General features: G+C 39.1%; 1 protein-coding gene across 1 annotated transcript; it reads right to left on the bottom strand.

Annotated features, from left to right (window-relative positions):
• Positions 1-9,246: 9,246 nt before the first annotated feature.
• Positions 9,247-10,954, bottom strand: LOC104603312 (putative WRKY transcription factor 40). The gene is made up of 5 exons (XM_010267315.3): positions 10,646-10,954; positions 10,475-10,534; positions 10,065-10,382; positions 9,856-9,972; positions 9,247-9,756 (listed from the first exon to the last, which is right to left on the bottom strand). Exons 1-5 carry the CDS (start codon positions 10,805-10,807, stop codon positions 9,364-9,366), a joined length of 1,050 nt encoding a protein of 349 aa, XP_010265617.2. The 5' UTR covers positions 10,808-10,954; the 3' UTR covers positions 9,247-9,363.
• Positions 10,955-12,129: the final 1,175 nt, after the last annotated feature.

Here is a 12,129-nt window from a genome sequence, read left to right as displayed (position 1 = left end):
AAGGAGGTAAGACTCGCTTGCATCACCATATCAAACGTCAGCAGAAGCTTCACCCTTTTGATTTTCTTTGATGGGTCCGACGTGCTGCTGGGTGCGAGAAATCAGAGATGGACTCATTTTATCCATATTCTCAGTCTCATAAACTCTCATGAAAACTCTCCTGGATGGAGGGATGGTGTTGTATGTTGTAACAATCAAAGTCTACTATGGATGTTGAATTCTGAATTTGCCAGGTGTCAAGAGCCCTGCCCGTACCACTAGTGGGGGAAAAAATAAATCCATAGCTATCTTTTCTCTCAATAATTTCTAGGTAGTCGAAAAATATAATTTCTATCTAGGTGGTCTATTAATAAACGATAAAGAAATATAAAGTGCAATTACGCCATTGACTTGGAAATATATATGCAGACGACTAAGAGAACTCTGGTTGCTGCACTTCAGTATTGAGAGTTTTATCCTTCTTCATCTATAAGTACTAAATATAAATTATATGATAATTATTAATCATCATATTCGAGTAATGTATTCTATTAAACTTTTTGGACAATTCGATTTCCTTAGGACTGTGATCGCATGTGAACCCAATGAAATATCTTAAGTGTTTTGAATCAAACATCAACTGATGTAATGTTTTGTTTTTTTCTTTTAAACATTAGTGTATTCATATTATATATATTATATATATCCAATGTTTTTGAACCGTCGTTGACCCAGACGGTCAGATCGTTCGGCCCGAAAATCATTCAAGCAACCGGTTCTGTTTCACCCCTAACCTTCTCTTGGGTTAAAAATCATTGACTTTGTAAAAAAATTGCTGACCCGAATGGTCGAACCATCGACTCGTTTGACCCGGATAGCGGGTCACAGTATAAAGTTGCAGGAGAGATTTTGTGTCTCAGATTTGAAGAAGAACAAGAAGAAGAAGAATAAGATCTGAGAACTCAGATCTCAGATCAGAGAATTCAGAATCTGTTGCCACCACTTCACCATTGCCATCGCCGGTGAGCGTCAAACAACCCTCCTCTTCCTTCTTCCTTCCTTCTTTCCTCCTTCCTTTCCTTTCTCTTCTTTTCTTTTTTCCTCTCATTTCTTTCTTTCTTTTCTTCTTTCTTTTTTTCTTTCTCATCCGACAACATCACTTTCTCTCATTTCTCAAATCTCATAATTCATAAAATATTTGCCTTGATAGCAAACTGTCTGAACCATTCGACTCAGAAACTGATAGCTAGAACGGTTCCGTTTCCAGGCCAGTTTTTAAAACCTTGTATATATATATATTGAGTTGGAAAGTCTTGAAGCTAATTTTCATTCACCTATAAAATCTTGGTTTACAGTAGTCTTATCGGGAGACAAATCAGAATAAAACAGAAGAGAAATACAAGAGAGAGTATCACCCACCAAAAGTAATGATCATCGACACCAATTTTAGCAAGTTTATGAGCAAAACCTTTGAAGTTCCTCTTGACATGATAAACCAAGAATGAATCAAAGCAGAGGAAAAACCGCCTACAGTCCACAATATATGTATGTATGGACCACGGTGAGAGGAAAGATTCCTCCAACAGGCACCGGATAGTTTCCATAGCATCTCCTTCTAAGATGATTTCTAAAATTAAAATCTATTTTCTTTTTAAGCCTTAGAAATTTATTATTTCAAAGGTCAAAAAATAAGAAGGCGGTTGTTCTCCTAAAGAGCTATCAATGGACCAGTTCAACCCGGCTAACAGATTCGAACTTAATTACCCAACCTTTGTTTTGATAAAGGTATGTGTTGGGTCTGAAAATCAGGTAGAAACACACGGTGATTACATTTAGCAAGCACTAAGTAATTTTTTTTTTTCTTGACACACGTCCCTTAAAATATCTTAACCAACCCTTTAAAAAAATTGAAGTTAATTTTTTATAAAATTGTCAGAATATTTATTGAATGCTCATTAAGTGTGCTTACGATCATATTTCTACTCGCTAGATCGAGACTTGTATTTTGGGGACCCATAATAATCAGGTCGGGACCGAGTCAACCTAAAGAGAACTGATAAGGACCCAATCCAATTAGTATATTATCTTTATCAAAAATAAAATAAAATAAAATCCAACTAGTATGTGCATTATTGATTATACTATATGTAAATGATAGAAATACCCCTACCGTTAAATTTGTCTAGTTTCCCAACGGTGGTATAACCATCATAGTATCATACAACACTCTGCTTCTACCGTTAAATTTGTCTTATTGGAGTTTAGCCTAACCCGGCTCTTTCGATCCAACCAAATGACAGATTACTGGTCCTACTACTCATAGATCCGCCCATCATATCATTGCCCAAAGGTGGCCAATGAAAATGGATCAACAAAGGAATTATTCCAATTCAAGAATGGATACATCTGGTCCCAGAAAATCAAATCCAAGGTTGATTCATCATCGAGAGAGCATGAGGGAATAAGCACAAGTGAAGACAGAATAAATTCGTTGATGGGTTTTGGATTTTGGCCAAGAAAAATTGGTGAGATGATGAGGTTGTGATTAAACGTATGATAAGGAGCTAGTGGGCTTCTGTATTAGGCCGGAGTCAACAGATGATTGAAATCCAGCACCAGCAGACACAAACAAAGGAAGTTTAACCCAATCCATCCACGGCAGTCTCTTAGTCTCCACCTACTTCGGAACGCCTACGAATCCACTTCACGTGCAACGACTTTTTTCCAGAGACCCCATAAAGGATGTGGAAGTATAAGTAGAAAGCAGAGGACGAAGAAGAAGAAAATGCAATCCAGGAGAGAAAGACTTTGAAACAGTAAGAAAGATATATAATGAACCAAACCCAGTCGATTCCAGTGTGCCCATTAATTCATGAGCGAATGACGTGGCGTTTACTGTAGGCAGAACCCAAGAATGCGACAGCTTGTCAAAGAGTCCCCCAATTGATCACCTTTTAATGTGGCTTTATCCAGATTTAAAAAAAGAACGAGGGTTCCTGTTAATTCTTTAAAAGTAAAAAAATAAAAAATAAAAAAGTTTATGAACTAGGGATACAACTCGGGCGGACTGGGTCCGGTTGAAGGTCAACCCAGACCTAACCCTAAATGTGCAAACGTTGGGCTCAGGCTGGGTCAGATTAGGTTAATCAAGTTTGAAAGAAATTATGTATATATTTTTGCATATTCATCTTTTATGAGGCTTTATGACTCTATTCATGAATAAAATCTGATGAATGATGATTTGACCCAACCTATGAAACAGCGACACGTGGATGCTGACTCAGCGTAAGCGACATATCAGCATTGTGGTCCAGTACAGCTAAGTGATAGGCCCATAAAGCAACTCGCTACATGGTAGCGGGGTAAAGGAGGGGCTCACCACAATGCGAGCTCCGGGTCCCCCGAGCTACCTCAAGGGATATTCCAAGGCAAACTTTAACTTGCGAGCTAAAAAAGCCAGTTCGCCCGAGCTCCCGAACAAGGCAAGTCATCCGAGGACCAATTCTACTAAGGGTACTTCTGAAGTATTCGAAGCTCGTTGCAAAGTAGCTCGCGAATGGGCCGCACGAGCATTCCTCAGGAAGCTTCTATTTAATAAGCCGTACCAGTCAGACTGGGCCACGTCCCTAACTGACGGCGCAGTCCCTGTCCTTTCGACAGTCTACGCCCACGTCTCTCAGTAGGCGGAGGCGTGCCTGTCACTTTGGGGACGTGTCACTTGCCCGGGTAAGGAGTACGTCCCAACGGCCACCTGCGCAGCCTGGCAGGTAACGGCTGTGGCAGGGACCCAGTGGCGGTTATGCCCAATCTCGCAAGAACGCTCCTATAAAAGCCCTCAGGGCAGAGGAGAAACTTCTTCTTGAGACCTCCAACCTCTCGAATATAGTGATAAAGCGCGACCTCCACTCTTAGCTTTCGTTTCTCTCTTTACTCCTCATACACAGTACTAACTTAAGCATCGGAGTATTCCCACCGGACAAATCCCTAGGAATCCTTCATTTCATCTTCTCAGGTGCCGCTCGTTGCCAACAAGGAGCTAGTGTACAAATTCATTTACAAATGTACGTACACATATACATATATATGTATACAAAATTAAAAAAAGGTAATTTTATATAAATAAAATACACATCTGTATGTATTTTTCCAGATGGGCTTGGATTAGATTGGGCCGAGCTCAAATTGTGATTGGGCTACCCGAGGTCTCAACCCAAGTTTAGGTCGGACCCGACTTTTGTACCCGAGTTCCAATCTGCAACCTGAAAGCTTAGCCCAATCTGTGCAAAAAAAAAAAAAAAAAACTCGGATTGGGTCAGGTCGGACTCAGGTTAGACCCGCCCAAGTAGCACCCCTAGCATGCACACGAGTCTGGATTAGTGCTCAATGGATTGTCACTCAGTCTTATTCACTTATTGCTTTGGAGCCCCATAACATATCTGCACCCTTGTTCTCCATCACTCTTGAAGCTTTCGTGGATTTATAATAATAAGCCAAGCTCACAAGCAAACTGGTGAGGAGTTTGGACCGCAGAGATACATTGATTCTTGAATGAATCTTGGACCAAAGAATCACATTTTGACTGCAGAATATGGGAATGAAGACTATGGAAATGGAGGTCATACAATGAAGAGATCTATTACTATATTTTAAAATGCATTTGTCCAGTCACCCTTCTTTCTTGCATCTTTTCCCCTTAGAATTTTATAGATTTTTTATTTAAAAAGTAAGTCAGAAAAAATAAAACATGGACTACTCACAACTAATTCAGCAAATCTTCTTTTTATTAGAATCTGTAATCACTCCCTTTATATAACATGATCATATTTTAACACTAACCCATGCATCACACGAGGCTCTTCTAGTATAAATCTAAGGAAAACTGGGATTGATTGTTTGATTGAAGCGGAACACAATTCATGTTCCCAAGTCCCAAAACTTTTCTTTTTTGGATAAACCTTTGTTTTTGACCACTTTAGGATGTGAAAAATATACTTTAATTGTCAAAAAGTGTTTTGAATGCTTGCCAAAAAACTGCTTTTAAAAGCATGACAATCCAAAGTCAAAAACACTTTTTAGGACCAAAAGCACAAAGACTGAAATTTGGTAAGAATGCAAATACAAGGTGAAATACAATGTACCAAATTTTGCATTGTACATATTTATATTTATACTCTTCCCAAAGTCGATTCAATTTAAAGAATCAAAACCCTTACTTGATCCTATGCCTGAAGCCTGAATAAACCTAACCCTAACCCAACCGGGTTTATCATTTGACCCGAACTATTGATTGTATGCTTACAGCTTACTCAATGTTCTCAGCGAGTTCAACTATCGGATCCGGAGTTCAAGTGAAGTGGTTATACATCTTTCAATGGGCCGGGGCAGGTCCAACGTTTGAAATGTATTAGGACTGGAGCCATCTGAAAACTACTAAACAATGGTTACCCGAATCTGACGTGACTACATGCATAATGCACATGCACCTATAGTAAGCCTATTAATTTATAATTATTTTAATTCTACAATGTCAACAATCGGGTTTGAAGCACGTCGGTCTCAACCCGCCGACCCAGACCTTGATTAAGGCTGTTACAACCCTTACCTGGTAGGGTGGTAGCAATGCAATTTAAACCACTTTACCCGACCCACTAACATCACTAATCTCATCTTATCTGAAACTTCATTGTAGAATTTTCCCATTTCCAGAGTCGAGATCCTTTGTTGTCACTCCTCAATCATCATTATTTAATTTTGTTCTCTTTCCAACATCCCATTTCACTTTGTCTCCATGGATGAATGGACGATGACGTGCACCCTTTTGATTGTCCAAGTTATCTAAGCCCATGGTAGAATTTATATCCAATGGGAAGGTAGGTGGGACCCGATCCCACCTACACCTCCAGTTCCCAATTCCCCTGAATAGGAATGACACTGTAGCTAAAGACCAACTACAGCCCCAAGCCCACTCATTGGAGTATAGTTGGTAAAGATCAATTAGCCCAGACCTTTCCAATCATTTTTCTGAAATTGATTTATTTTTCAATTTTATTCTTTATATCAATGCTGAAAGGTAAGGTTGTAACTTTAAATTCTGTGTATGTTCATAAAGTTTGTATTGTTTTTTCCTTAGAAACCAGTCTAAATAGTAATTGCATGGGTATTTTAGCACTGATCAACTTTGAGTGCAAAAATTTACTTCCTTTTCTTGATGTCATTTTGGGTGCAAACATGCATTGAAATCTATGTTTTCTATCATCATAATTTGTAAATACATAAATGCATTATTGCCAAAAACTAAGAAAACTGAAGGAGAATACATATATGCACCGAACCGACTTTTACATTCTTCCCAAACAGAACCTAAACAATAAAACCCGACTAAACTACTAGACAAAGAAACAAGTAATCTGAGTACCAGGAGTGAACATACATATTGCGAGATCTCTGCAAATAGTGCTATCATGTGTTAAGAGATGCCCAACAACAAAGGTCGAATGCCTCCATCATCATTTGCCCAAATACCCATTTGTCCATCATCATTTGCCCCAACTATATGGTGTTAGCTACATGAATTCTATTTCCTCGTTTCACACATAAATCATTTCTTAATACTTCCATTCAAGTCCTTTTCTGTCTACAATTTTTGTATCCCTTTATTTCTAAATGGACCATCAATTATGAGCTCTTTGCACTTATTCGTAGAACTCTCTCGTGTGAATTACCACCACACCTCACAACACAAATAATGAAAAGAAGAAAAGCAAAAAACTGAGCTTTCTTATAAGTAAATTCTAGCTTGTGGCATTCCTTAATTTGAATTGTCTTCCACGCATGCAGCAGCCCATCTGTAGCCATGAAATTTTGTGTGGAGAAATGCAAGTATATATGAAACTAATACTTTTCTTTGCACTACAGACAAGGTGGGAACGTCTTTTTTTTTTTTTTTTATGGCTCCCCACTTTGTCTGTGTGGTGAAAGCACAAGAGTTACGTTGCATATATTCTCCTTACTGAATATAGCGATACTCTGATATTCTTGCTTCATTCTACTTACTGAATATAGGGATCTTCTCTCAAACTCTGTATGTTCCCTTGTGTAGCTTATGTCCTCGGTTTGATTTATGATACTTAACTCTTTCAATTAATACCCCTAGGATGATGGTTTATGGGGAAGCTATGGCAGTTTATTCTCTCATCAAAGAGTTTTGGAACAATGTCCAAACAAGTATCAGTCCCATAGCCAATTTATGCAGTCATCTGATTCTCATCAAGGTAGAAGCAGGTACAACTTTTGGAACTGACATTCAAAGGTTCACATTTGATGCAAAATATTGGATCCAAATTCATTTAGTTTTCCCTTTTTGGTTGTAGATTTGTAGGGACCCTTTGATAACAGCTGAAATTGTTGGACTGAATGACTTATTGCTTTGTGTCTCAGTGTATAAAATAAATAAATAATAAAATATTTAAATTTATAGTAACCTACCCAATTTCAGCTTCAGGCATTAAGGAGCCCCAGACCTGAGACCTCCTTAAAATCTTATTCATTAAAAGGCAAAATAATAAGTTTTTCAATTCAGCCACTTCAGCAGTTATCACACAGCCCCTTAGAGTTTGTTATCTTACATTTATAGTGTACCCAATCTTTAGCCAAAATTTTAGTGCAAGTTCAAATATTGTGGATTTTGGATTTTAGTGGATCATGAGATCAATTTCAAATATTGTGGGCCATAACCCATGGATCTGGAGGTTGGACTGCTATAGTTGTGATGCAAAATTCTTTTTTTTTTTTCATTCTTTGGTAGACAAGCCCCCTCCCAACTCCCAAGCCCTGGTGAAATCCTTCCACAACGTTTATAGATCAAACACCTCAAGCTCAAATTTAAATTCAACTGAACAATTCAAAATTCAAATATCCGAAGCATGGAACTGATAGATATCTGGATCCAAAGTCTATTAAGGAGCTTTTCTTAGATCGAGGCATCATGCCGAGTGTTGTGAGAAGCTAGACCCACCAAGCTGCCCACCTCTTGCAGGTTTACCCTAACCCTCTAATGTTCCATATATAGGAAGCATCCAGGTTGCACTGCCTCAATAGCCATGAATCATAGGATTCTCTCCCATCTTGGCCTATGATTTTTTTAGGGCCTGTTTGGGAGGACTTTTGGGCTGCAGCTTCTGGCGTTCTGAGGTGTGCCCTCCACGGAAAATCCAAAAGTTATGTTTGGTGTAAATCCAGAAAGCCGATAAATGACTTTGGTTGAGTCAGTAGAATGACTCTCCCATGAAGCTACTTTAAATATATAACTTATTCAGAAGTTATATCAGCAGCCCAACCAAAGCAGCTCACGGGAAGATCAAGCCCTCCCAAACAGGCCCTTAACTCTTATTTGGCAAAGCAGAACTATAATATGTAAGTTTTCCATTATTGGTACAATTGGCATTAGTAGTTCCATTATTTCAACACACTGTTTTCAGCTAATAAGTTTTGTCTGTGAATAAGCACGAGATAAAGGAAAGGTTATTGTTTAATAGTTCATTTTTATATAGATCATTGTGATCATTTAAACCTTATCCCAACCATATTCGATCGGCTATATGAATCCTATTTCATCATTTCGTTCTATTAAGTGCCATATTCATTGTTAAATTATAAGCGTTTAAAATTTTGAAATAATTTCTTACTACTTCAACCTATGTTCTTATCGGTATGCCCCTTTGCCCTTTTAGTCCCTTCAACTTATAACAGATAGCTTCTTCTTACAGGTGCTGTAATTGGTCTTCTATGTTCGTGACCACCCAATCAATCATCTTGGTCCACTTTCCCTCATTCTATCATCTATTTGAGCTATTCCTAAGTTCCTTTCTTAATTTTATATTTTATATAGATAGACATATTTTCTCATCTCCAAAGATTCAAACTTCTTGTTCATGTGAACTACAATTGACTTCTTGAGCCAAGATTGCTTAGCCCAGTTATCATCAAGAATTAAAGTTGGATATTTTCAATTAATATGATTGTTCTTTTTTCTGATCTTAACAATTTCTTGATCGTCCACCCTTTACTCTTCTTAATTAGGATCTTGAATGGTATTTCGGTTTCTTATTCTCTTGAACTTTAGGGATTCAGATAATTTCTAATTCCTCAAATTGCTCTCGAGCAAACATGGAATTGCTGACAGTATTCTCTAGTTGGAGGTCTAGAGTACTAGTTGCAGAGAATCAGCAACTAGCTAGTTATGAAATTAAGTACTCCGTATCAGATCACTTGGGGAAACAGCACATGTTTCTCATTTTTTTTCTATTTCAAAAATAATATTTGCACCATTTTCATCTCCAATAGAACAAATTAGATTACACAGAAGTTTCACTTGGGACAAAATTGTCACCATTTTTGCACTAGTGAATTTTGTTGAATCTTCCCTGAAATGGCTGCTGCAAGGGCTGCAGTAAAACTAGGATCCTTGGTTAAGGAAGAAGCCATCTGTTCAACCAAAAACTGCTGGAATGCTGGCGACTTGACTTCCTCGTTGGGTTTCTTCACATTGTTGTTACCTAATCCCGGTTGGGTAAGACCTAATCCCGGTTGGGAAAGATCAAGTGTAATGGTAGGGCCTGAACTGTAAGAGCTGATGATGGAGGCGGAGCAAGGGATGGACCCAAGGGTTACACCATGACTTGAGCCCAGTGATCCCTCAGCTTGAGAAGGGTGTGGGTGGTTGTGCTCGCCTTCATATGTCGCCACCAAAACCGATCGATCTTCTGCACTTCTCTGCACCTGAAGAAAGAGATCACCAGAAGAATTTAGCTTTCAACTCCTAGATAATACTCATATAGAAGTGGAAGACATGAAACTGAGATTTGATCTCTACCTCACCTTCTTTTTTACTGGACAGCTTGGTGCAAAGGAGCATTTGAAGTAAGCTCTAGGAGATGGGTTATCTCTGGTCACTTTTTGCCCATATTTCCTCCATTGATATCCATCCTTCACCACCTGTAATATGAAGCGAAAGAACAGATTAGTTTTTTTACTACTTGAGTTGTACATGAATCCATTACTGGATAGGATTGTGTTTAGATGCTTACCAGGCTGGTATCTGATGCATCGGTTCTTACATAGACCCTTGAGATCTTTGTCTTGATGTCTTCCCTTATCCTCTTGCCTGAATCTTCATCGCTAGAGGTGCTCTCTGTAGGACCACTAACCCCATTGTGGTTATTGTTATCCATGCTTTCAGCCTTTCTCTTCTTCGACACAGTGAAGCCCGTTTCGTTGTTCTTGCTCATCAAGTCCTTCAATTGGGTCTGCAAAGTAGTATAGTTTTCGCACATAACAGTAAGCAGTTGGGTGAGTTTCTTGTTTTCTGCACTCATCTGATTCAACTTCTCCACCAATTCACCAGCCTGAAAAATGAACACAAGACATGAAATCAATACTATATTTTGCTAATCCAGCACTGGTTTGCCTTGGATACTTTTATCAAACACCTAATTACCTCTTGATTTACCGAGTGATTCCTCCCCAAGTCAAGAAAATCAGTGTATAATTCTCTCTTCTGAACCAATAAAAAACCAATTATTTTTGATAATTCAGTGATTCGATTGTTCAACAAACAAATTCATCACCAAAAACGACATGAGTGTCCCCAAATTCAAGTCCTACTAACCAGAGATTCACCGGTAACTTGGTGAGGATTGACGTTGAGGCCAAAACTTAGAGATGTATCCAACCAAGTCGAGTCCATGGCTGCCGCCGCTGCTGCTGCTGCTTTTGTCGAGATGGAGAACGAGTCTACAGATTGTGGAGAAAATTGATCGATGGCCGGCATGAATTGGCTAATAGAATGAGAGAAAGAACCGATGGATGTCAAAATATATAGTATGGCCTGGTTGGTTGCAAGGAAGTTCAGTGGAAATAGAGGGTCATGTATTACGCCAGAGGGAGGGTGTCAGCCTTCTGTATGTACTCTGATGAGGCCTAATAGCCAAATATTATATTGCAATAATAAATGAAAGAGTCGTGCCGGTCTTCTTCATTTTCAAAGTCAAGCCTACCAAACAAAAGAAGGGCTGATTGAAGCTCATCTTGATTCTTGACCAATCCCATATCTCGCCGACTTGGAGCTCGAGCCTAGGCCATTGGGGTTGCTTTCTTGATTAGTTTTCTCTTACCACGTTTTCTTGATCCCCACATTGTCATTTACTGTTTTGTTTATGAGGCATGACTCCATGTGAAACACTCAGAGATTTATCTCATGGGTTTTTTATTTTACTTGTTCTTTGTCGGTTACTAGTGTGATAGATCGAGTGATCAATTTTTGGCTTATGGTTGTGTCCTGAATCCTGAGAGAGATAAGTCCATCTGGATTGATGGATCTATTGAGAAATTTCTCATCATCATATCACACGTTATTGTGGGCTGTAACCTGAGGTTTCACAGGATTTCCATCGAACATAACGAATGCATGAAAGAATTCCAAGTAAATCTGGCGAGTGCGTAAAACTCGTCTTGGTTTGATTGACTACGTGTTCTAAAACCAAGGTCGATATCAATTACCAACACGGTTTTGTAGTCTCTTAATGGTGCGTGCACTACCAACATTCAACGCATCTAGACTTTCTCATTTCATCCGTGTCTATTAATTTATTTTTATGGGTTTGAGATGGGATATCTCATTGTATAGGAATTGGAATTGGGATCTGCTCCTCACGGCGCTCTTTGGGTAGGGAATTCGGATCAAATCCCACTCCTTCAAAGTTGAAACCCAATTACCCAAGATCGGAATCCCTGAGTTAGTGATGCGGATTGTGGCCTCAGCCTAGGGCAGGGATGCAACTACTGTAGGCCCCAGGGAGTTCGGATCTTCTACCCACAAGAACCTTATCCGCATCTACCCATGCCTCGTTGCAACTGCACATGGAGAATATCTTCCGTATTTGCATGTGGATAGGTGTGGGTTGAATTCTTGTTGGTATGAGATCTGAATTCTGCTTCAGGCTGGGTGGTTAGACCCATTTATATTTTGACAAAAATCCAGCCTGAGTCCGTTCAGCTACAACTCTACATGGAAATTCGCTTCAGTGCTCACAACACCCTATTTATATCATTTGCACAGTCCCTTGCAATTAGGCATGTTCATGGGTCGGGCTG

This window comes from Nelumbo nucifera, chromosome 2 (genome assembly GCF_055504915.1).
Source record: "Nelumbo nucifera cultivar China Antique chromosome 2, China Antique-T2T, whole genome shotgun sequence".
In the NCBI taxonomy this organism is placed as follows: domain Eukaryota; kingdom Viridiplantae; phylum Streptophyta; class Magnoliopsida; order Proteales; family Nelumbonaceae; genus Nelumbo; species Nelumbo nucifera.
The sequence above is the reverse complement of the archived record's forward strand: the minus strand, read 5'-3'. Positions and strand labels throughout refer to the sequence as shown.

What these genes read in the sequence shown, in the direction of transcription:
- LOC104603312 (XM_010267315.3), bottom strand. Translation starts at nt 10,807, where the DNA reads ATGCCGGCCATCGATCAATTTTCTCCACAATCTGTAGACTCGTTCTCC. An exon ending in ATCACTCGGTAAATCAAGAG is followed by an intron (nt 10,383 to 10,474) that starts GTAATTAGGTGT and finishes TTCATTTTTCAG; the next exon opens with GCTGGTGAATTGGTGGAGAA. An exon ending in ATGCATCAGATACCAGCCTG is followed by an intron (nt 9,973 to 10,064) that starts GTAAGCATCTAA and finishes TTCATATTACAG; the next exon opens with GTGGTGAAGGATGGATATCA.